The sequence below is a fragment of the Pongo abelii genome, chromosome 18 (assembly GCF_028885655.2).
Source record: "Pongo abelii isolate AG06213 chromosome 18, NHGRI_mPonAbe1-v2.0_pri, whole genome shotgun sequence".
In the NCBI taxonomy this organism is placed as follows: Eukaryota; Metazoa; Chordata; class Mammalia; order Primates; family Hominidae; genus Pongo; species Pongo abelii.
Window position 1 is genome coordinate 21688124 of NC_072003.2, and position 26197 is coordinate 21714320.

The 26197-nt window shown below is 45.5% G+C and overlaps 1 protein-coding gene across 5 annotated transcripts in view; it reads left to right on the forward strand.

The window, feature by feature from the left end:
* SYT17 (synaptotagmin 17) overlaps window positions 1-26197 on the forward strand; it is a 100956-nt gene that overhangs the window by 55333 nt on the left and 19426 nt on the right. For all 5 annotated transcript variants that reach the window (XM_054533144.2, XM_054533146.1, XM_024241372.3 and 2 more), the window contains 2 exon segments: window positions 164-284; window positions 1808-1963. In XM_054533144.2, the coding sequence (XP_054389119.1) occupies window positions 164-284; window positions 1808-1963 (277 nt within the window).

Sequence of the window (26197 nt, forward strand, 5' to 3'; positions counted from 1 at the left end):
ATTGGAGGCAGAGATGAAAAGAAGTCACACACAGAGGCTCCCGCTGTCAACTAATACACGCACAGCAACCTGTTTGTGAGCTGCTGCAATCAATTTCTTGTATGGTTGGTGCAAAAGGAATAAAAGGAGAAGGCAACTTCCTGATCATTTCCTTTCTCTACAGAATGAAGTGGAGCTGGGGGAGCTGCTTCTGTCACTGAATTATCTCCCAAGTGCTGGCAGACTGAATGTTGATGTCATTCGAGCCAAGCAACTTCTTCAGACAGATGTGAGCCAAGGTTCAGGTACCGTGTGATTCCCCCCTTCTCTCACTTTATTAATGGGGCATCTGTGTTTGTGTGGGGGACCCAGTTTTCTTTTTCTGTATCCTGGATGAGCATTACTCATCTCAGGATGAGGCAGGTAAATGATGCCATCTTAGTAACCCTATTGGAATTGGGGAGTTGACTGAGACTGGTTGTGATAACTACAGGAAACTTAAATCCTCTTTGAACCCAAGGAAGTGACTTGGCCTTTCCGAATGCTATTCCTGCAATGGAGACGCCATCCTGCAGGTGGCGATAGTGTGCAGTGATTAACCATTCTAATCAATGAGCGTGGAGGACACACCCTGAGGTTTTTTGCCAGCTCATTTCATGTGTGCCATAAATCTTTATGAATTCCAACTCTGAAAAGACTTGTATTTAAGGTGTGTATATTATAGCAAAAACCATTCAAACATGACTTTTAATGGAATGGAACAGATTCCATTCCATCTGTATGTTGCTTCTCCCATGACAGCAAAGGATATTACTGTGAAAGCAGCTGTAGTCACAGGGATCTGTTCATCTCGGTGGTGGAATTATTCTCTTCTCTAAGTGCGGTAGCTAAAATAAATTACTTTTGCAATAAGATGACAGCTAGAAGACACCTTGCATTCTCAAAAGCCACATTATAAAAACAGAGGCTTAGAAAGGGCCAGTGGAGGCAATGGTATTAAGACTGAAGAGTTTCAGACTCACCACAATGGGAGAGTCAGTATGATAAAATCATTAAGGGTTTAAGAGTCAAATGATGTGGCTTGCAAATGATGTGGCTTTAGGGAAGTTACTTAACCACTATGTGCCTCAATTTCTCAATTTCAAAAACTGACATAATAACAGTATTCATCTTGATAAGTTGTTTAAACAAATATTAAATTAGATAATGTACATGAATCCCTTTGTAAACTGTAAAATGATCTAAAAATGAATTATAATTCTGCCATCTCTATTCGCCTGTATATGGGCTATGGGCTCACTGAAATGATAATGGGTTTCCACAGACAGAAATCCAGGGCAGGCTCTAAGTCTGGTTCTGTGTCCACCAGCAAGATCTTTAAAAACTGATTTCTCATCTTGAGTCCTCAGTTTTCTCATCTGTAAAATGAACACAATGCTGATATATGGGAGGAGCTCAACAAACATTAGATGGCCAAAGGAAGAAGGAAGGGGATAAGCAGATGGATGGGAAAATGGATGGATAATAGATGGATGGATGGTTGAACTGTCAAATAGATGAGAAATTGGATGGATAGAAAATGGATAGATAAAAGTATGGTTAGATGATGAATGGATCAGTGAACTGACAGATGGATGGAAAGATGGATGGATGGATAAACAGGTGGATGAATGGATGGACTATGAGATGAATGAAAAGTTGAATGGGTGGATGGATAGAAGAATGGAGGAATAAAAAGACAGATGGATGGGAGGCTGAATGGCAGAATGACTGGACAGATTAGGTTTCATGATCTCCAACATTCTATGATGCTGTGTCTAATTTTCAGACCCCTTTGTGAAAATCCAGCTGGTGCATGGACTCAAACTTGTGAAAACCAAGAAGACATCCTTCTTAAGAGGCACAATTGATCCTTTCTACAATGAATCCTTCAGCTTCAAAGTTCCCCAAGAAGAACTGGAAAACGCCAGCCTAGTGTTTACAGGTAGGTAGCATTCCAAAACCTGATGAACTCCAGGTGAGGCATGTTAAACTTACTGTCCTAGAGCCAGAAGGCATCTAGAGAGAGTTACATTTGAGAACTTAATGTCTGGCATTCAACTACCTGGGTTTGAACCCACTTAACATCTATGAACTGTGGCAGGACTCATACAGCTCTATAGTATAATTGTTAGAAATGTGGACTTGAGCCAAATTTCCTCAGACTGCCACATAATAACTGAGGTCTTTGGCAAGTTACTTAACTCCTCTGAGCTTCAGTTTCCTCATCTACAAAATGTGAACAATAATAGTACGTGTGGCATAGGTTTGTTGTGAACAATAAATGACTTACGATTTTGGAATATACTTGGTACATAATAAGTACTCACTATGTGTTAGTTTTGATGATTATGGTGGTGATGATTCAAGTTCCCTGCAGTCAAATAGAGAAGCATATGAAAAAACAGGGTCACCTAACTCAGAGAAAGGGATTTTTAAAGTCTTCCCAGAGGATATAGTATTTAAGTAGAGGCTTCATGTGCTACTGTCTGGTAGAATTTAGTCCATTTTTCCAGGGTGTAATCTAATGTGTTATTTCCAGGGTATATTAGTTATTTATTGCAGCATAATAAGTCACCCCAAAATTTAGTAGCTTGAAACAACAAACATTTATATCTCATAGTCCCTGTGGGTCAGAAATTCAAGCATACAAAGCTTTGCTGTATAGTTCTGTCTGAATATCTCTGACAAGGCTGCAATCAAGGTATTGGCTGAGGCTGCAGTCTCATCTGAAGGCTCAACTGGGGGAGGATCTCTTTTCAAGCTCACTCACAGTTTTCAGCACGGTTTAGTTCCCTGCAGCCTGTTGAACTGGGGACCTCAGTTCCTTCCTGGTTGTTGGCCAGTGACCTTCCTCAATTCCTTGCCACATGGGCTTCACCATAGAACAACTCACAACATGACTTTCATCAGAGTGGTCAAGTGAGGGAGCAAGAATGGCAAGGAAGAGTCTTTTTGTAATCTAATACTGGAAATGGCATACTATTACTTTCATTATATTCTATTCACTAGAAGCAATTCACTAGGTCCAGCCCACACTCAAGAGGAAGGGATTACACAAGGGTATGAAGAGTGGGAGGTGGGAACCACTGGGAGTCATCTTAGAAGCTACTCACCACAACAGGGATAGAGTTAGTAGGAGTGATGGTTATTATTTCTTGTGTTCTAATTACAGTATGTACTTCCCTATATCATTGCTAACATTCACCATAACCCACCCTGTCAAGTTGATATCTTCATCCTCAACTTACAGATCTAGGGACTGAGGCTTAAAACCTAAACAACCTACACAAAGTCTCAAGCTGATAGAATCAGGATTCAAGCTCTGGTCTTGCTAGCTCCACATATCAAGGGATCTATATTTCCTCAAGCACCCAGGTAGGGCTAGCATTGGGGATCTGACATCATCCTTTGAGACATCCTTCTCCAGGGTAACTGGAAACTCTCCTCTGGTTAGATCTTGTCTAGAACCCTGGGCTCCAGGTCTCCCAAGAAATCAATCCATGGCTGAAAAACCCTTGCATACAAGATTTCCCCTATATAAACTTATTGCTCCTTCTCACCAAGATTGCAAATGTCTATCCTCTGAGACCCCTTCGAAGCAGGTTGGTTCTGGGCTTTCTCAAGGCCTGTCACCCATAGAGTCTGCATTGAATCAGGGGATGCCTGCCATATGCAGATATAATGATCCCTTCTAATGCAGTCTGTGATGGCTGCTGTCCAGATGGAGTTACAAATAGACAAGGGCCTCACTCTCTCCTAGGTTTCAGGCCAACACAGAAGACCGTCACCCCTGACTCCTTAAATGGTGGACAGGCAGGCAGTGGGAACTACTGTATATTAAACCAAGACACAGATAAAAAATGAAGTCTCTTTTCCCAAGTCCCTGCTGAGAATAAGGGACCTCCTGTTGTAAGCTTAGATAAGGAGAGGACCCCAGGGGAAACTGAGAGCCCCCATGGAAAGCCCTGACACTTCATATTTTACTTAACATTTTATGATAAATGTAGCACACACGTGTTATAATGAGTGACACCATGAAAAGATGTGTAAGGACAGAGAATCAGAGGAGAACAGGGGTTATGTGCCTGTGCTGGGGAGCTGGTGTCTGGGTCCTGGCTTTACCACTCACCTACTTTGGTGACCCTGGGCAAGATCTGTGTGCTTAGGTTTTCTCAGCTGTAAAATGGGGATAACAATACAGGACACTTCACAGGATTGTTATGTGCGTTCAGTGAGATCAATAAACACACGGTGCTGAGCACTGTGCCGCCCATAGTAAGCACTCTAGAACTGTTAACTATTATTAAAGGGAAAGTTTAATGTTTTCCTTTTTTCTCCCACGCCCATGGGGCAGCCACCACCTTCTCACTCCCTCATGCAGTTTTGTTTATTTCAGAGTGTTTTCTTGCTGTGGAATCCTTCCCCCAGCTTTTTTATTTTGAGACAGTCTCATTCTGTCGCCCAGCTGGAGTGCAGTGGCATGATCTCGGCTCACTGCAAGCTCTGCCTCCCAGGCTCAAGCAATTCTCATGCCTCAGCCTCCTCAGTACTTGGGATTATAGGTGCATGCCACCATGCCTGGATAATTTTTTGTATTTTTTGTAGAGATGGGGTTTTACCATGTTGGCCAGGCCAGTCTCAAACTCCTGACCTCAAGCAATCTGCCCACCTCGGCCTCCCAAAGTGCTGGGATTACAGGCATGAGCCACCACGCCTGGCCTAATGTCTTCCTTTAATGCCTTCCCCTTTCCAGTTCCTTCTCCCTGAAGTCATGCCTTTAATGTTCTGCTGTGTATCATTCCACACTTTTTTCCTTGTTCACACAAACAATATCCACATACAGAGGGTTCTGTTCCTTTAAAACATTATTTATGAATTCAACAAGTGTGTATTAAACACCTTCTGTGCCAGGCAGTGCTTCCAAGTTCTGGGAATAGAGCAGTGAACAAAACAGACCTAATCCCTGCCCTGGCGGAGCTTACCAGGACATTCCATGGATACCACACTGACACTTGCTTTGGTTTAATTAACAATGAATGTGTTCGTTGCCTTCAGATCAATATAAATACAAATGGATTTAACTTTTTATTTGTAATAACTGCATTAGATACTGTTGCATGATGTAGTATGATAAAAGCTGAGGTTATTTATTCTGGGGGTGGGGGGTATGACAGAGCTTCAGGGATTGTGATTAGAACTCCAGAAAAATACATGGAAATATGGGAAATTTTGCATATAGTTGCAGAGGTTTTTTTGAATTCCTTGAATTCCATATGGTTACCTCATAAGGCTCAAACTAGAAGGGTAGTCACACCACACTCCCCCCCGCATACATCTTTTATTAAACCCACAGCACTTCAGGTGGCAACTGTCAGCTGGGTCAGTGGTCAGCTGATGCCATCAGGCAAGTCCTGTACTCTCCATTCACAGAAGACCCGCTTCTGTCCTGTAAGTTTTGGGCCCCTGACTTGGAAGTTCATGCTCCTCTGGTTAAAAGCTCGTTGAAAATATTCTTTCTGGTGAAGGAAGCATTGCCTGCCCGCCCCCTTAAATCAGGGATTCTCAACGCTGGCTGTACCTTAGAATTGCCTGGGAGCTTTAAAATGCTACCAATGGCTGCACTGCATTCCGCAGAGACTCTAAAGCAACTGGACTAGGCTGAGGCACTGAGCATCTATAAGTAGCTATTTTTTAAAAATACCCCAGATATTTCTGTTGCTCATTCATTGTTCCGAACCACAGCTGTGAGTGGAAATCCCAGCTAGGGTGGCATTTTACATAAAGGGTACTGGCTGGAATAATATGAGAAAGGTGACTTAAGCCAGTATGTATCTCAGCAAAGCTACAGTTCTCCTGAACTCAAATTCATAAGGTTCTAACCTGCTTTATTTGTCCACTGAGAGAAAGAGCTGTCATCTCTAGGCCGAGGATCCAAAACCCAGCCTATTAGCATGTTTCCAAACACTTCATAACAAAAGTAAGGTTGATCTGCAATTTACCATTTGCCGTGAATCCCTGGTAAAAGCCTGTAATTAGCCGGTAAGCTGGACTTTCTGAACACTTGTTTTCCTGTGTGGGAGGAGGATTCGTTTGCAATTTTCAATCAGGTGGTTTCTGCAGCTGAAGTTTAAAAATAAAAAATGAAAAGAGGGGTAAAATTGCTTTTCACCGCCCAAGATAGCAACACACAGCCCAGAGGGCTTCCAGGAAATTCAGGAAGGTTTACTGAACCAAAGTAAAGTGGAGCTGGCCACTGAGGTAATTGGGCTTTTACTGGATGTTGGGAAAAAGAAGGAAAGAAAGCATATTAGTCCGTTCTCGCATTGTTACAATGAAATACCTAAGACTGGGTAATTTATAAAGAAAAGAGTTTAATTGGCTCATGGTTCCTCAGGCTGTACAGGAAGCATGAGGCTGGCATCTGCTTGGCTTCCCAGGAGGCCTCAGGAAACGTACAATCATGGAGGAAGGGAAAGAGGGATCGTGCACCTTACATGGCCAGAGCAGGAGGAAGAGAGTGAAGGGGGAGGTGCCACACACTTCTAAACAAGCAGATCTCAGGAGAACTCACTCACTATATAGTACCAAGGGAGACGATGCTAAACCATTCATGAGAAATCCACTCTTATGATCCATCACCTCCCACCAGGCCCCACCTCCAACATTAGTGTTTGCAATTTCACATGAGATTTGGGTGGGGACACAGATGCAAACCATATCAGAAAGGCAGAAAAAAGAAATGCAGCTTGATGGCAAATCTTCTAAAAGTTAAAAATAGAATTACTATGTGATCTAGTAATTGCACTTGTAGGTATATACCCAAAAGAATTGAAAGCAGGGACTCAAACTGTTATTTGTACACCTGCGTTCATAGCAGCTTTCCTTACAACCACCAACAAGTAGAAGCAACCTGAACATGCATCGACAGATAAATGGGTAAACAAAGTGGTGCATACATACAATGGAATATTACTCAGTCTTGAATAGGAAGGAAATTCTGACGCATGCTACAACATGGATGAAGCTGGGAGACATTATGCTAAGTGAAACAAGCCAGATATGAGAGGACAAATGCTGTATCATTTCATTTATGTGAAATACCTAGAGTAGTCAAATTCATAGACAGAAAGTAGAATAGAGATTATCAGGGACTGGGGGAAGGAAAGGATGGGGAGTTATTATTTAATGGGTGCAGACTTTCATTTGGGGAAGATAAAAAAAGTTCTGGAGGCCAGGCGTGGTGGCCCGTTCCTGTAATCCCAGCACTTTGGGAGGCTGAAGTGGGTGGATCACCTGAGGTCAGGAGTTTGAGACCAGCCTGCCCAATATGGTGAAACCCCATCTCTACAAAAATACAAAAATTAGCCAAGCATGGTGGTGGGCACCTGTAATTCCAGCTACTCGGGAGGCTGAGGTAGGAGAATCACTTGAACCTGGGAGGCAGAGGTTGCAATGAGCCGAGATCAAGCCATTGCACTCCGGCCTGGGCACCAAGAGTAAAACTCTTAAAAAAAAAAATTATGGAGATGGATGGTTGTGATGCTTACATAACACTGTGAATATATTAATGCCACTGAACTGTATACCTAAAAATGGTTACTTTTATGTAACACGTATTTTCCTATAATTAGAAGGAAAGAAAAAATAAATAAATGAAGCTTCAGCCCGGGAGATCCTGAGCAATTCAGAGAAGTACCTGGATGCTGATGCTGGAACCTGGAATACTGTTCCTTTCCTTGAGAAAAGAATGTTCTTTCATTGCCACTTTGAGGGAATAGTTAGCCATAATAGTTAGGAACCAGACCCTTAGTTTGGGTTCATATTTGTGACTTACTTGCTGTGTAATCTTGGCACTTTGCTTGGCCTCTCTTTGCCTCAGCTTCCTCACCTGTAAAATGGGGATAATGGTACTTACTTCAATGAATTATTGCAAAGTCCAAATGGGTAAATAGACATAAAGGCTTAGAGCAATGCTTGGCTCAGAGAAAGTCCTCTTTAAATATGAGATGTTATTATTATTACTTGAAAGACATCCAATTTATGCAGCTAGATGCTACCTTGAGCTTATCTGAAGAAAGCTACATATATATACATAAATAAATAATATAGTTTATCTATGTTGTCTACATTGAGTCTGAGATTCTGTGGAACACCCAAAGAGGGAAGGAAAAAATTATTTTGCAGAATTACCTGGGTAGGGTATTGTCTTCCCTCTCGATGTTAGAGAAAGGCCATCTGTCTTCTTGGAGGTAAAGTTTTGGAGAAATCCCTAAATTTGAAAGAACCAAATGTCATGTGTTGAGCCTCTAGCCTTCTCCCTCCCTTAGTTTCCCCTAAGTGGCCAGGGTTTCTTGTCCTTCTGAAAGGCACTCAAAACCCTCTGTATGCTGGGCACAGTGGCTCATGCCTGTAATTCCAACACTGTGGGAGGCCAAGGCGGGTGGATCTCCTGAGGTCAGAAGTTCGGGACTAGCCTGGCCAACATGGTGTAACCCCGTTTCTACTAAAAATACAAAAATTAGCTGGGCATGGTGGCGGGTGCCTGTTATCCCAGCTACTCGAGAGTCTAAGATCATGCCATAGCACTCCAGCCTGGGTGACAAGAGTAAAACTCCATCTCAAAAAAAAAAAAAAAAGAAAAGAAAAGAAAAGAAAAAACGTCTTGTTTCCTTGGCAAACTTGATCAAGAGGCCCTTGGCTTAGGAAGCATTCCCAAAGCCTGGGGGAAGGCAGGTGGAGGAACTGCTGCTTGCTGGCCACCTGTTATGGCTGAGGTGGGAGGGGGTGGGACCAGCTCCCTGGGGCAGGAGCTGACCGTGTGTCTGTCCTTACTGATTAAATTTTTGGAGCACCTACTACGTACCTGGCACCGTGCTAGATGTTATGTATGCGACAGAGAACCAGACATTCACGGCCTGTGTTCTCATGGAGCTTAATTCTAGTAGAGGCAGACGGACATTAATTAAATGCCACACCAATAATGATTGAATTGTAAATTGGTCTAAGGGCTCTGAAGGAGAGATGCAGGGCACATTTCAGAGTGTCTGACCCAGTCTGTGGCATGAGAGGAGTTGACACGTGAGCTGGGAGCTGAAGGACGAGGAGGCATTAATCAGCAGAGAGGATTGCAGGGGATGCAGAGAGGTCGGCCGGGCTCCAGCCCCAGAAGAGAAATTGAGGCTGACGTCATATTTCAACCTGGGAGCTAAAACTGCCAGGGGTTGGCATGAAAGACCCCACAACCTGCTGCCTGCTGCAGGAATTGACCAGGGCATAGGCTTAGAGGGGCCTCATCAATAATAACCAGTGCAGGACAGCTACGGAATACACAGAAAAGAAACAAGGCAATGACAGACATGCCTCAATTTTTGCCAACCCTTGGTGTCTCTCTAAGACTACAGAATGTGGCGTCTCTATTTTCATATGCATCTGCATCACCCAGGGATTTGTTAAAATGCAAATTCTGACTCAGTAACTCAGGAGGCCAAGGTGGGCCTGGAATTCTGCATTTCTAACAGTTCCCAGGTGATGCCAATGCTGTGGGGCTGCAGACCACATTTTGGGAAACAACAGACCCAGGAAGGGCATCGGGGTGAGTGATGATTAATTGCGCCAGTGCATTAATAAGAATTAAATCCTTGGCCCGGTGCAGTGGCTCACACCTCTAATCCCAGCACTTTGAGAGGCTGAAGGGGGCGGATCGTTTGAGTCCAGGAGTTTGAGACCAGCCTGGGCAGCATGGCAAAACTCCATCTCTACTAAAAATAGAAAAATTAGCTTGTCATGGTGGTGCATGCCTGTAGTCCCAGCTACTCGGGAGGCTTATGTGGGAGGATCGCTTGAGCCTTGGGAGGTGGAGGTTGCCGTGACCTGAGATTGTGGCACCGCACTCCAGTCTAGGTGACGGAGCCAGTCCCTGTCTCAATAAATAAATAAATAAATAAATAAATAAATAAATAAACAAACTCTCTAGCTCTTGTCCCTAACCCTGCACATCATTTGACTCCCTAACCCTGTCTGCACATTAGTATTACTCAGGGACTTTAAAAAAATTCTGATGCCCAGTTCCCAGAACAGATAAACTGAATCAACCCAGGCGTCTGGGTTTTTTGGGGTTTTGGAAGGCATCTGTATTCTTCAAAGCTCCCAGGTGGCTCTCTTGTGCAGGCTCAGTTGGCCAATCTTTGCCTCTACTGTTCTGCCTCCCTCCCGCCCTGCTGTCTGTCTGGAGGCCTCCCAGGCCCCTCTGTGGGAGTGAGTGCCAAGGCACCTGGTCTGTGTTTCATAATTGCTTGGCTTTCTGCAGCTGTAGCATCAAATCGGCTAATTGAATCTGCTGGTGAGATGAGATGGGTGGGAAGGCGCGGTGGGGAATGGATGGAAGGGCTGGAGGGCAGCATGCCAGCCTCTTGCTTGGAAAGACCCCAGGTCAAATGGGTACTGGAGGATGTTCTTTAAAGGGGTTGGGGGCCAGGCACGGTGACTCATATGTATAATCCCAGTACTTTGGGAGTCCGAGGCAGGAGAATCACTTGAGTACAAGAGTTCAACACCAGCCTGGGCACATAGCAAGATCCCATTTCTAAAAATAAATAAATAAATAAAAATTAGCTAGGCATAGTGGTGCATATCTGTCGTCCCAGCTACTCAGGAGGCTGAGGTGGGAGGATCACTTGAGTCCAGGAGGTCAAGACTGCAGTGAGCTAGGATCATGCCACTGCACTCCAACCTGGGCAACAGAGTGACACTCTGTCTCAAAAAATAAAATTAAACTAAAAATAAAAAGTGTTGGAGTTTGGGAAGCAGGACAGTGGAGAGGCAGAGGGTCTCCAGCAGAGAAGAGAAGAGGAAGGAATTATGAGTGGGGCAGAGCATTCTGAGAGAGCCTGAAATTCCCTTGGGATGGAGAGATGTGTGGGCCTGTTCCAGGGCACAGATGCTTCCCCACAGCCCCACCCTGGCCACAGCCCACCCATGACATACGTTCTCTCTGCAGCCATGCAGCAGCCTCTGTCTTTTCCCCTTCTAGCCTGACTTAGTGAGCACCAGGCTCAGCTCTGCCTCCTAGAGAGAGGGTTGCATGGCTATTCAGAGTATGGATTGGAGTGGGCTACAGTTTGGTTCAAATTTCACCTTTTGGCCATTCACAGTGGTTCACACCTCATACCTATAATCCCAGCACTATGGGAGGCCTAGGCAGGAGGATTGCTTGAGGCTAGGAGTTCAAGACCAACCTGGGCAACATAGCGAGATCTTATCTCCACAAAAATTTAAAAAATTACCCGGGCATGGTGGTGTGTGCCTGTAGTCCCAGCTACTCAGGAGGCTGAGTTGGGAGGATCACTTGAACCCAGGAGTCCAAGGCTGCAGTAAACTATGATCACACCACTGCACTCCAGCCTGGGGGACAGTATGAGACCCTGTCTCAAAAAAAAAAAAAAAAGAAAAAGAAAAGAAAGAAAGAAATTCACCATTACCAACTAGCAAATGTATGGACATTGGGCAAACTATTCTTTTGATGGATCTCAGGTTTCTCCTTTGTTATGAGCTTCCAATCTCAATTTTTATTTTATATATTTATTTTTACCTTTCTTTTGATGCTGAAAATCTCACTATTTTATATAAAAAGCTTTAGAAAGTGCCTTGTACAGTTAGTGTTCAATAAATGCGAAATATGATTGATGATGATGATGATAATTGACAGACCCTGCCATAGAAGAGCAGGGCGTGGAATTACACATACTTGAGTTTGAATCTTGGCCCCATGATAAATCAGCTGTGTGACCTCAAGCAAGCGACACTGCCTCTCTGAGCTCCAGCTTACTTTTATGTAAAATGTAGCAATCATTCTTATTACGGGGGTTAAAGGCAAATCAGCCTGTGGGCCCATCCAGAAGTGGCCACTTGGAAAATTATATCTGCTGTTTTAATCATTGCAGTCTGTGAAAGAGTTGAAAACCTGGTGCTTTGGAGGCATTTAATGGCTCAGCCCAGCAGCCTGTGGTTGTTGCCTCAGCATCTCCCTCACCTGTTCACCATCACTCCAAAGCTGCCAGTGGTATGATGTCTGGGAGCCAGGAATTGACACCAAATCTGTGCCAACCCAGATGCAGAACCAGGCATTTGTGCTCCCTGAAGTTCCTTGGGATTGGCAGTATGGGGAGATAGGTCAGAGCAAGACCTGGCAGTAGGCACTTAGTGCCAGACCAGTCATGGGAAGTGAGCTGCAGAGTGAAGGGATTAAAGCCAGAGGACCTCAAAAGTGAGCCCCTGGGAGCTACAGTATGGGGAGTATTATAGAGGGGAAGAACTTAAGAATGGATTCCATAAAACTGTGTATGTACTACTGGACTCATCTCCGAGTTACACGGGTGGATATTATTCTAAACAGTCTACTAAAGACACTGAAAACCAAACTATAGGGTGGCTCACCACCTAGGTCCCTTGGGGACACATCTGAGGGGCAGATACGAATAGCATTGCAAAGCCTTTGAAAACTGAACTAACATCAAAATAACAGCAAACAGAAGGCAGGATAGAACTTGTAGCCTGAACTTTTCCATGTCAATTTCTTAAAAACTCAACATATTCAATAGGATTTGAGCAAGACCTAGAGTCTCATAATATTAAAAATGTCCAGAATACAACCCAAAATGACTTGATTTATGAAGAATTACCAAAATCTGGCAAATTCTTAGAGAAAGTGTAATCAACAGATGCCAATCACAAGATGGCCCAGATATTGGAATTATCAGACGAAGACTTTGAAGCAGCTATTATAACCATCCTCCAAGAAGTAAGGGTGAACCCTCTTGAAAAGAATGATAAGGTAGAAAATGTCAAAATGTCAGCAGATCAACAGAGAAATAGAAGATATTAGAATTACGTGGAAATTTTAGAACTGAAAAAGTACAATCACTGAAATGAAATATTCACTGGATGGACTCAATAGCAGAATGGAGGTGACAGAGGAAGGTGTTAGTGGGCTCAACAGAGAAATTATGCAACAGAGAATGAAAAAAATCAGGGGGAAAGAAGAGTGTGGGAAGACCTATGGAGAAATATCAAAAAGTTTAATGTTCATGTCACATGGATTCCAGAACATTTATGTCACATGAATCCGAGAAGGAAAGAAGAAAAAACAGTGGGGAGCATTGGCATGGAGGCAGGCGACTCACCCCAGACAACCCCGAGTTCCTTACCAGATTGTTGGGCTCCTGGCTTAACCAAACTGCTCTTGTTCTTCCCTTCTCAGAAAACATTAGCAATTCATGAGGAAGCTATGTGGCACCAGGGTCAAAGTCAGCCAGAGCTGGCTTCTGTGTGATTGTGGGCAAGTTGCTTTACCATGCTGAACCTTGGTTTTTTTCTTGTGTGAACAATGGGGACAGTAATACTTCTATTTATCATGAACCACCTGTGTGTTGATTTTCTCATTTAATCTTTCAACAAACATGTAAGTTATGATCTATTTTATGATAATTTTTCAGCTGGGGAAACTCGAAGCTTAGGGGCGGGAAGTGCAATGAGTATAGCCAACTGCAGAGTGAGAGAACAGTTCACCCAAAACTGCCCTCACTTCAGATACCAGCTGTAAGTTCTGAGGTCTCTAGGACCACCTCCCTTCAGACCAGTTGGTTACAATTTCAGGGCCCCTATAACCTTCCTCAGGTTCAATAATTTGCTAGAAAGACTACTAGAACTCAGGAAAGTGCTACTTATGACTACAGTTTTATTATAGCAAAAGGGTGCAAATTAAAATCAGCCAAGGGAGGAGATGCATAGTTCAGAGTCCAGGAGGGGTCAAACTCTGAGACTCTAGTCATCTGTCTGCCTTGTGAGTCACAGATAGCATTACCTCTACTCAGTCATTGTGTGTGACAATGCACACAGTATAGCCAGCCAGGAAAGCTTGCCACGCCTTTGGCATCCAGAGTTTTCACTGAGCCTCAATCACATACTGCTCCGGTAGCTGATCTTCAGTCTCTATCCCCTCCCAGAGGTCTGGGTAAGACCTTTCATGATCAGTTTCTCCATAAGTCTGAATTGATACTATGTGATCCTAGAGCCCCCATCATAAATCACATTGCTAAGCTAGCCAAGAGTCAAAGCCCCTAGGCAAACAAAGATACTCTTCTTAGGCAGAACATTCCAGGGACCTAGAGATCAGCCCCTAAGAGCCAAAGACAAAGGCTAGGCCTCTTTTTGGGTAAGATTACTTTTTCACTGTTTAGGTAGTAACTAGCAACCGTGCAAAGTCATCCAGCTGGTGAGTGGTTGAGCTGAGCTTCCAACTTAAAGCTGCTTGGTTCCAAAGCCCTTTTCACTCACTCTTAACCATGACATTGATGTTCCTGTGAATCAACTGGGGGTCTTGTTAAAATGCAGTTTCTGATTCCATAAACCTGAGGAGGCACCTGAGCATCTGCATTCTAATAAGTTCCAGGTGACACCTGTGCTGGTCTGAGACCCACACTTTTGAGGCAGGAGGTGGGACTTGGACACTGTACCAAATTAAGGGCTAGCTAAAACAGGGATGGGGGAAAACAGCTTTCCGTAAGACACGCCCAACAGTGCACCATGTCAGTTTACCATTGCCATGGCAACACCTGGGAGTTACTGTCCCTTTCCACGGCAATGACCCGACAACCCAAAAGTTACCGCTCTTTTCCTAGAAATTTCTGCATAATCCACCCTTTAATCTACATGTAATTAAACGTAGGTATAAATATGATTACAAAACTGCCCTGAGCTGCTACTCAGCACACTGCCTGTGGGGTAGCACTGCTCTGCAGGAGCAGTCACAGAGCTGTCACACTGCTGCTTCAATAAAGCTGTTTTCCTCTACCCTACCACCAGCTCACCCTTTAATTCTTTCCCGGGCAAAGCCTGGAACCCTCGTGGACTAAGCCCTACTTTGGGGCTCATCTGCCCTGCATTACTTTGAATAGCTAGGAGACCCTTCCTCTGTTCTCCCGTGTCACCCCAATATGGCCAGAGCAGGGTTGGGGGAAATATAAGTGGGGGAGATCAAGTAGAGCCTGTAGGATAAGAAGTTGGTGGTTTTTTCTAAGTACATTGAGACGTCTTTGGAGGATGTTGACCAGGGAAGAGATGTGGCTTAGATGTTTGAAAAATATCCTTCCAGCTGTTGAGAGGAGAATCATTTGGAAGACCACTGTGTTAATGTCAGCTTGGACTGGAGAGGTGGCAGAAGGGTTTCAGAGAAGTCACTCACTGGACTATAATGCTGGAGGTAGGATCAGCAGAACATGCTGATGGATCAGATGTAAAGGACCATTCCCTATCTTGGCCAAGTTACTTATCTCTTCTGAATCAGGATTTCTTGTCTGTAGATCTCAGTTCCCACCTCACAGGCTATTGTGGGGACAAAAGGAAATGATGCGTAAATGGGCTCAGTGCAGTGCTTGGCATAAAGCAAGGGCTCAGTTGATTGTGGTGTTGAACCTGGATGTGGGCAGAGGCCAGAACTCTAGCCGGGCAGTCAGGAGATGAAAGCATAGACCTGACCTCTCACCCTGGGGTTCTCCTGGCAGAGCCCCCAGTAGCACTCTGACCTCAGCTTCTCCTCCTGAGAGCTCTTTGAGTCTGCCAACATCCACCAGGTGGTAGAACTTGGCTGGATCGTACACATCCATTATGGGTTCCAATGGCAGCCTTTGAAGACCAGGCCAGCTGCCAGGGCTCCTGAGGATTTTTATTCCACTTGAATGGCTGTTTAATGACTCTGGTGCCTTTGGATGGAACCTTGCTCCAGGCAGATCCCCATGGTGGACAGCATCGGGGAGCTGAGGGTTTATCCAACCACATATGTGCCTGCAGGGCCTGAGCTATACAAGGGGTCCAGCAGAGGCCAGATTTCAGGCTTGCTTTGTGCCTCGGTGGTGGCAAGATGCAATCTTATGCTCAGAAGCCAAGGCCAGCACCTGGGTAGGTTCGAGATGAAGACTTATGCACGAAATCAAATCAGAAACCAAGAGTATGCTTTCAGACATCCCTTCTATCCATCATCTCATTCTGACTTTCCCAACCCAGAGCTGTCAGTCAGCAGAATGCTTAACTTTTAAAATGCCAGGGCATGGCCAGGTGCCATGGCTTATACCTGTAATCCTAGCACTTTGGAAGGCCGGGGCAGGAGGATTGCTTGGGGCCAGGAGTTTAAGACCAGTCTGGGCAACACAGAAAGACACCATCTCTACAAAAAATAAATGAAAAAAATTAGCTGGACATATGGTGGTGTGTGGCTGTAGTCCCAGCTACTCAGGAGGCCAAAGTGGGAGGATCACAGGAGTTGGAGGCTGCAGTGAGCTATAATCATACCACTGCACTCCAGCCTGGACAACAGAGCAAGACTCTGTCTCAAAATTAATTAATTAATTAATTAAACATTTAAAATATATGTATAATAAAATTTTAAAATGCCAGGGCCTGCAGGGCACAGCTTCTAGTGTCACCTGTCTGCCTACATTTTGAGGAAACATGCTGTAGTGGAAATAGCTTTGGCTTAGAAATCAGAAAACCAGACTCCCAGAGTTTAGTGCTGTATCATTTTGAGCAGAACCTTTTAATCTCTTTCGGCCTCTATTTTTCTTCTATCAGATGCATATAAAATCTGTCTCAGGGTTGTTCATGCAGTATTTGACGGTAATAACGGCAAACACTTAAATAGTGCTTCCTGTGTGCCAGGCACTGCTCCAAGTATTTCAAATGAATTAACTCATTTAATCTGCATGGAAACGCTATGACATAGTGTTACGAGATCACTGAGGGTGTTGCTTTTCTGGCTGGAAACCACTGTGCCTGGTGGCGCCTTTGTCTGAGTTTTGCCCAGACCCACTGGGCCCACTCATCATGGCAGCCTGCACTCGGCTCATGCTACCAGGCTGGATCCCATGCCTGTGAAGAGACTGGACCAGAGTAGTGAGGGTTATGTCAGCAAGTGAGCATGGGGTTCAGCCACTGTGTGCAGTCAGGCACACCAGCTGCTGCAGTGGGGCGGGCAGTTCCAGGTGCCAGCATGGGTGCCAGCTCACTGCGAGGCTGCGGCTGGACCAGGGTCACCACAAACAGCTTCAATGGCTGGCACCGGGGAACACAGTGGTGAACAGAAGCTTGGAGACACCAGGAACCACAGGGCCCCACAGGGGAAGTCACAAACCTGGCTTGGGGAGCTCCCGGGCCTGGGCCCTCTGAAGGGCTGCAGCTCTCCTCTCCTTCTTTCTTCTCTCCTTCTTGTTGCCTGTAGTGTGGCAAACAAGGGGCGTGTTTCAGCCCTGTTTGTGTTACAGCTCTTTTAGCCCTGCCATTTGGCAGGCCCTGAGTTCTTGTCCTGCATCCAGGAAGAATGAGGTACGCAGACAAGTGGAGGGTGAGCAAGACGAAGAGGAGCTTTATTGAGCAATACAACAGCTCAGAGGGGACCTGTAACAGGTAGCTCCTCTCTGTAGCCAGGGTGTCCCAACAAGTGTTCAGCTTTCAGCAGAGATGGTAGCTTCTCTCTGCTAGGCAGGTCATCCAAGTGTCCAGCTGTCAGCAGCTGGTCAGCCTGTAGTCTACCCATCATCTCTCTGTTCTCTACCCTGAGTCTGGCTGAGTCCAGGGTTTTTATGGGCCTCAGAGGGGAGGAAGTGTATGCTGATTGGTCCATGGGCAGCCATGGGTGTGCCCAGGGAAAAGCACCAAAAGTTTCCACTCTAGTCCATGGGACTGGTGGCCTGGCCCCCAGGCTTCAGGCCCTCCCTGGTTTGAAGGTGGGGCTTCACCAGGGACCAGCCCTCTTCTGCCCAGAAGCCTGTCTGTCTCCTGCTGCTCATGCCAGGCTGCTCATGGCGCTCAGGCTGTTCATGCAGGGTCTTAATTTTGAGACAGTGGTGGACTGTCCTCAGCCCCTCCTGGGCCTCCCTCTCATGCTTGCTGGCACCCAAAGTCTGGAGGGGGCCAAGGCATCAGGGGGCTGTCATGTCAGCACTGCCCCAAGCATGTGCACACCCGGCCAGGGGGCCACAGCACCTAGGCTCAGTTCTGACTTTGCTCCGAGATAGGAGTGGGTGCTGAAAGCAGGGAGGAGCCAGGCAGCAAAGGCAGGATGGGGAATTGGGGGTGGGGAGGGAAGGGAGCTTTCCTGGGCCCCCGAGAATGTGTAGATGCCTGGGTCTGCAGCTGTGCTAGGTGGCTGCGGCTGCACCCAGGAAGCTCCCTCCCTGCCATTTTGGAAGAGGCAGGGCTCCCGCTTGTGACTGCTCCCACCCACTCTGTGGAGCATGCTGGAGCGTGCAGCCCTGGCCGCACCTCCTGGCAGCCTGGGGCGGGGCCCCAGGTCCTTGCTGGGTCCCTCTCTGCCCACTCCTCCATGCCTGACCGCACTGCTGTCCCGCTGGTAGATGGCTCAGCCCAGTCCCATTGCAGCGGCCCCTAGGGCAGCAGGCTCCAGTGGAGGTTCCTGGGGACAGGCTCTGAGGACCGTCCACCTCCTTCCTGCACCCTCCCCACAGCTACTGCAGGGTCAGAGAGAGGTGATGCATGCCAGGGTCGGGAGTCACAGAGGCTCTGGGCCTGGGAGTGGGTCCCATCCAGTCATGCAAGGGTGGGGACAGCACAGTTGGCTGCCTTGGGCACGTGGGGCACAGGGACACAGGATACAGGGGTCCCACCACCACTGCTGCCACTCCTGCAGTCTCTCCTGCCACCACTGCCTGTTCCCCACACCCGCCCCCCACCACCACTGCCAGAGCAATGGCAGTGGCTGCTCCGGATGGCCCTTCACTACCATCAATAGGAGTCATTATTGCCATTTTATGGAAGAGGAAAGTGGGGCAACAATAGGGTGGGAAGTAGCTTACCTAGGATCCTGGAGCCAGGATTCAAACCCCGGTCATCTGGACTAGAATCTGAGCTCTCAGTTACTGGGTTATATGTCTCAAGTGTTTAGCCCCTGCTTTGTTGAGGTGTTGCATTAGTTGCTGAAGAAACACAGAAAAACAGAAAAAATCCATCCTTTCATGACCTTGACATTCTAGTTGGGGTGAAATAAATGATAAATAAACAAACAGCTAAATAATAGTGGAGCAAGCCAACAGAGAAGGCCAGGAAAATTACTCTAAATTTGATATATAAGCTGAGAAAGGGCCAGCAGTGCAAGGATGGAGGAAAGGAGCATTCTAGGCAGAGGGAATTGTGCAAAGGCCCTGGGGCAGGAATGAGCTTATTTTGTTCAAAGAAGAGAAAGAAAGCCAGAGTGTCCAAAACATAGTGAATGCATGGAGTGAATTAGGCAAAGAGGTCTGAGCAATTCGCAGAGACTATAGCAAGGAACTTAGATGATACATTTTTTTTTTAATTAAAGAAATTTTTTTTGAGATGGGGGTCTCACTCTGTTGCCCAGGCTGGAGTGCAGTGGCACAATCTGAGCTCACTGCAGCCTCGACCTCCCTAGGCTCAAGTGATCCTCTCACCTCAGCCTCCTGAGTAGCTGGGACTATAGGTGTGTGCCACCATGCCCGGCTAGTTTTTGTACTTTTTTTTGTAGAGATGGGGTTTCGCCATGTTGCCCAAGCTGGTCTTGAACTCCTGGGCTCAAGCAATCTGCCCGTCTTGGCCTCCCAAAGTCCTAGGATTACAGGCGTGAGCCACCACACCCAGCCTTAGATGGTGAGTGTTTATTGAACACCCATAGTGTGCCTAAGGCTGATAGGCATGGAGGAAACAGAACTGAAGAAGAGATGTGGCTCCTGGCTCCATGAAGAACTGGGTGAGATGACATGCATGCAAGGACTTAGCACACAGCAGATGCTCAGTGGGTGTAATTTTCTCTCTCTTCCTATTTGTGAGTCGACACGAAAACTGCTTCTCTGGGTTTCTGCCTCCCCCCATGCCCTGCATTAGAGCAGGACAGAATGTAGTTGGCTTATCATGGAAATTATTTTTAGAAACAGCCATAGGCAAGGGCATTATTTACCAAGCAAAACAAAGCAAACAGGTGGGTGAAGGGTCAGTAGGGCGGGCAGTGGGCAAAAGATCTTCACCTCTGTCTTCATGAGCAGATGCCCACACTGGCCACAGGAGGCTCTTTGGAGCCTGTTGTTCACTTCCTTGAGGATCTTGAGTGACTGGTCTAGAAACCAGGGAGAGTATCTGCTGATGTGGCCGCCAAAGTTCCCCTTAGATGTCTGCTTTGGGATCTTATTCTGCTTAATTGTATTTGGGCTAGAGAAGCAGAGGGGAGGCAGCCTTTGGATGATTTGTGGGTGGGTTCCTCTTCCATCCTTGTGCAAGGTCACCCTTGCCTTTTTGGTGGCCTCTCTGGTAAGGAGAAGCCAGGACAGTTAAGATATGCCTCGTCTGGCTGGGCGCGGTGGCTCATGCCTATAATCCCAGCACTTTGGGTAGCCGAGGTGGGCAGATCACCTGAGGTTGGGAGTTCGAGACCAGCTGACCAGCCTGACCAACATGGAGAAGCCCTTTCTCTACTAAAAATAGAAAATTAGCCAGGTGTGGTGGTGCATGCCTGTAATCCCAACTACTCGGGAGGCTGAGGCAGGAGAATCACTTGAACCTGGGAGGCAGAGGTTGCGGTGAGCTGAGATCACGCCATTGCACTCCAGCCTGGGCAACAAGAGCGAAAAAACTCCATCTTAAAAAAAAAAAAAAAAAGATATGCCCAGACAACCTCGTGATAAAATAAGGGCCCCAGCCTCATTACAAGAAGCACCTCTAAGTCTCAATAAGTTCCTAAGGCACTTGAGGACTAGGGCAAGTCATACTTTTCCAAGTTATTAAGTGTGGCTTGGAAAAGAAGGCACAAAAGATATCATGGGAAGAGCTCCTAACTTGGACAAGGGGCAGGAATTTAGTGGTAACTCTTATAATAAAAATAGCCAACATTTATTAAAGTCTTAGAATCCTCCAAGTGCTGTCCCAAGTACTTTATAAGCACTGTCTCAACTGATCTCACAACAACCAGACGAGGTAAGTTCTGATGTTATCCCATTTTACAGGGAAAGAAACTGAAGCTCAGAGATCTCATATGACTCACTACAAAGCTAGAAGTCACTGTATCAGTTAAGGTATGGCTAGCTGCTGTAACAGATCAGCTGCCAAGGTTTTGTGGCTTGACACCACAGAAGCTTATTTCTTTTCTTTTCTTTATTATTATTATTTTTTGAGACAGGGTCTTGCTCTGTCGCCCAGGCTGGAATGCAGTGGCACGATCATAGCTCACTGCAGCCTTCAACTCCTGGGCTCAAGTGATCCTCCTGCCTCCGTCTCCTGAGTAGCTGGGACTACAGGTGTGTGCCACCGTGCCTGCCATTTTAAAAAATTTTTCGTAGAGATGGGGTCTCACTATTTTGCCCAAGCTGGTCTTGAACTCCTGGCCTCAGGCAATTTTCCCATCTCAGCCTCCCAAAGTGCTGAGATTACAGGCATGAGCCACCCAGCCTGGACCAGAATCTAATTTCTTTCTTGCACCATGGTCCTTCGAGGATCCTGTCATGAGTGACCTTCCATGTGGTGATTCAGCGGCCCAGGTGCTTTCCATCTCATGGCTGTGCCATCTTCTCTGGCCTTGGGGGGTTTCAGCTCTAGCTGGTGGTTGGGGAGGAGAGGGAGTTGAGGACTGCATGGGAAGTGTTCATGGGCCAAGCCTAGAAGTAATGTACGTCACTTCCACTTCCAATTCTGTTCATATTCTACTGGCTGAAACTCTGCAGGAGAGGCTGGGAAATGTAGTCCAGCTACATGTTGAGGGAGAGAGTAAAAAAGCTTTGGTGACCACACAGCCATCTCTGCTCAGATACCCAAGGAGGCAAATAGAAGAGCCAGTCCATGCCCTCAACATGCTTGCTCCACGACCTTCCTGAGCACCTGTGGCCTCTGAGTTTATGGTCAGGGTCAACAGTGGGGGAATCTCATGCCACCAAATTCCAGGCTGGCAAGAGCCTGGAAAAGCTTTTGGCTGGAGAGCCCGGGTCACCTGCTGACTTATGAAAGCAGTTAAACCAGTGGTTCTCAACCTGGGGTGACATTGTCCCCCCAGAGGACGTTCGGCAATGTCTAGAGGCATTTTTATTGTCACAGCTCAGGGATGCTACTGGCATCTAGTGGGTAGTGGCCAGGGATGCTGCTAAGTATCTTACAGTGAACACATAGCCCCTCACAACAGAAAATCATCCAGCCCCAAATACCTATGGTGCCAAAGTTAAGAAACCCTGAGCTAGAATGCTGGGATTCTGTGGGTCCCCTGAGGTTTTTGGGGTGAGGTGGTGATCTCCACCAGGCGCTGAGAAGGGCAGGTTTGCCTGGGCTCAGAGCCAGTCAGCACCTGTTCTGCACCTGTTTGAGGCTTGTTTACTCTCCTTATGGCATTTTAACCTCTCATCATTCCCAGTGGCTTCTCTTTAACCGCCTGAGTGTGAAGAGCTCAGAGCCAGAGCATGCTGAGTGAGTCCATGCTCATCTGTGCAGATTTTTCAAATGGCTTCCCTGTCTCCACCCATAAAAACTTAGGCAAACAGAAATATCTTGCTCTGCAAACAAGCCCCGTCCCCCAGGTGGCAGGGCCTGGGCAGATGGACTGCAGCTCAGCCCAGCTTGAGAGGGAGTGGGGAGCCCTCTTGGGAAGATGAGCAGAATATCATCTGAATGCGGTGACGTGAAGGGGTTACATGGGAAGGGGCAGTACTGATGGCTTTTTAGTATTACTGTTATAAAAGATATAATTTTCCCATACTATATGTACATATATATGTGCATATATATGCATATGCATGTATGCATATTATTATTTAGATATAATTCCTATATTTTCTATATTATTTATTTTTTTGAGACAGAGTCTCACTCTGTCATCCGGGCTGGAGTCCAGTGGTGCAATCTTGGCTCACTGCAACCTCTGCCTCCTGGGTTCAAGAGGCATCCCAACTAGCTGGGATTACAGGTGCCCACCAGCAAGCCCAGCTATTTTTTGTATTTTTAGTAGAATCAGGGTTTCACCATGTTGGCCAGGCTGGTCTCGAACTGTTGGCCTCAGGTTCTGCCCTCCTCAGCCTCCTAAAGTGCTGGGATTGCAGATGTGAGCCACCATATCTGGCCTATAATTTATATATTTATATGTGTATATTGTATGTACTATTTCTATAAATATTAGCCATCAATATATTAATAATGAATATTAATAAATTGATACCCATTAATGAATATTTGCAATATGAATATGTAAAAATGAATATCACTTATATATTATTCAAATATCTAGAAATTACACACACATATATTATGTGCAATCGTAAATGGGGAGAAATAAAACAAAAAGTAAAAGTCCTTAATTTCCCCTACTTAGAGCTAACTACTTTTAACATCTAGGCTCTTTCCAGGAATGTATGCACTAACATGTGTATATACGTATACATATGTGTGTGCGTGGTACGTATATGTATGTGTGTGCGTGTATATGTGCACTTCTGTGTATGTGTATGTCTATATCTCTACTCTCTTTTGTTGGCATCCAAAATGTATATGTTTTACTGCCACTTGCTCGTCTCACTTCATACATCTTAGACAGTTTTCCAAATTGGCACCTATTTATTCATTTAACAAATATTCATGAGTCCCTCTTATGAGCCAGGCACTGCGGCTATGACAGTGAGCAAATTAGACAAAAATCCCAGGTTCAGCAGGCTAATGCTTTAATGTGGGAAGACAGGCAATAAACAAAACAAATAACTGAATTTTGCAGTTAAGAGGTGATATTAAATCCAAATGAGAAAACGGAAGCAGAGAAAAGGGGTCGTGATGGATGGGGTGAGGGTGCAGTTATTAAAGAGTGGCCAGGGGGAAGGTGACCTTTGATCCTAGCCTTTTAGGAGATCAGAGATATGCCATGTGGATGTTTGTGGGAAGAGCATTCCAGCCAGAGGGAACAGCAGCACAAAGGCGCTGGCAGGAGAAAGAGCAAAGAGATCAAGTGATTGAGGTGGAAAAGTATAAAGCCCTCTCATTATTATGGCCACATGATACCCCATTCAGTTGATTAGCTGAAGAGTAATCTATTTGGTAGGTCTCCTGTTGGTAAACATTGAGGTTAATCACTTTTTCTGTGCTTAGAAACATTGTTAGAGTGAGCATCCTCACATATATCTCTGCTGATGTGTCCAAATGTACTGTGACCTAAATCCTAGCAGCGGGATGGCTGGGTCAAAGCATACATGTTGGTCAATTTTGATAGATATCGTCAAATTTGCAATTTTTTAAAAAATGGCACCTTGCCCCAAGCAACCCTCCTGCCCCGGCCTCCCAAAGTGCTTCTGGGATTACAGGCATGAGCCACTGCAACCAGCCAGTGGCACAATTTTTACTTTGTTGTGTCTTCTTGAAGCATCCAATCGAGACAGATGACTTGGGAAAATGTTTTAGCTCAGGGAGGTCCCAACTCCTTGCCCCGCAGAAGATTCTTGTAAGAATGACATAAGCAAGCTTTGAAAATTGTTAAGTTCTGAACAACCATGAGGTGACATTTTTTGTCATCCCTCTTTACCTTTAAAAAGCATCTTTATTTTTAATTATGTAATAATCTCAGATTTGACTTTAGTTTTATTCTATAGTTGGCATAGACAAAGCAGTTCTAAAGGTTACTGCCTTCCAAAATCCAGTGTGTGGATTATTATTTTTGCAATGAGTGAAAAAGTGATAAATGGACTTCACTAAGATTGAAAACGTTTGTTCTTCAAAAGACATAGTCAAGAAAATAAAAAGCCAAGCCACGACCAGAAAGAAATTTTTGGCAAAACATATATCCAACAAAGAGCCCATATGTGGACTATATAAAGAGCTCTTGTAACTCAATAAGACAGTCCACACCCCAGTAAAAATGGGCAAAATGTTTGAAAAGGCACGCTGCACAAAAAGAGAATACACGGATGGCAAAGAAGCGTATGAAAAGATGCTGCTCTTCATCAGTCAACAGAAATGCAAATTTAAACCACAATACGTTACCACTGCACACCCACTAGTACAGTTAAGTTTAAAAGATGGAAAAGAAGACGTGTTGGTGAGAATATGAAGCAACTGGAACTCTCATGCATTTCTGGTGGGAATGCAAGATGCTACAGCCACTTTGAAAACAGTTATGAACGTGGCTTATAAGGGTAAATACATATTTACCATCCAACCCATGAATTATACTCCTAAGTATTTACCCAAGAGAAATAAAAACATATGTCTACAAAAAAAGTCATGTATGCAGATGTTCCCAGAAGCATTATTTGTAATCACCAAAAAAGTGGAAATGATCCAAATGTCCATCAACTGATGAATGGATAAACAAATTACGAAACATTCATACATTAGAATACTACTGGGCCGGGCATGGTGGCTCACGCTTGTAATCCCCACACTTTGGGAGGCTGAGGTGGATGGATCACTTGAGGTCAGGAGTTTGAGACCAGCATGGCCAACATGGCGAAACCCTGTCTCTACTAAAAATACAAAAAATTAGCTAGGCATGGTGGTGGATGCCTGTAATCCTAGGTACTTCGGAGGCTGAGGCATGAGAATCACTTGAATCTGGGAGGCGGAGGGTACAGTGAGCTGAGATCACACCACTGGACTCCAGCGTGGGTGACAGAGTAAGACTCTGCCTCAAAAAAAAAAAAAAAAAAAAGAATATTACTCAGCAGTAAAAAGGAAGGACATATTAGTACACATACACGTGGCCGAATCTCAAAAACATTACGCTAAGTGAATGCAAATGACTATATACTGTATGATTCCATTTTTATGGACTTCTACTAAAGGCAAAACTATGGTAAAAGAGGCCAGTGTGGTATCTCACGCCTGTAATACCAGCACTTTGGGAGGCCAAGGCAGGTGGATCACAAGGTCAGGAGATCGAGACCATCCTGGCTAACATGGTGAAACCCCGTCTCTACTAAAAATACAAAAAATTAGCCAGGCGTGGTGGCAGGCGACTGTAGCCCCAGCTACTCAGGAGGCTGAGGCAGGAGAATGGTGTGAACCCAGGATGCGGAGCTTGCAGTGAGCTGAGATCGCGCCACGGCACTCCAGCCTGGGCGACAGAGTGAGACTCCATCTCAAAAATAAATAAATAAGTAAGTAAGTAAGTAAATAAACTATGGTGAAAGAAAGCAGCAGACAAGGTACT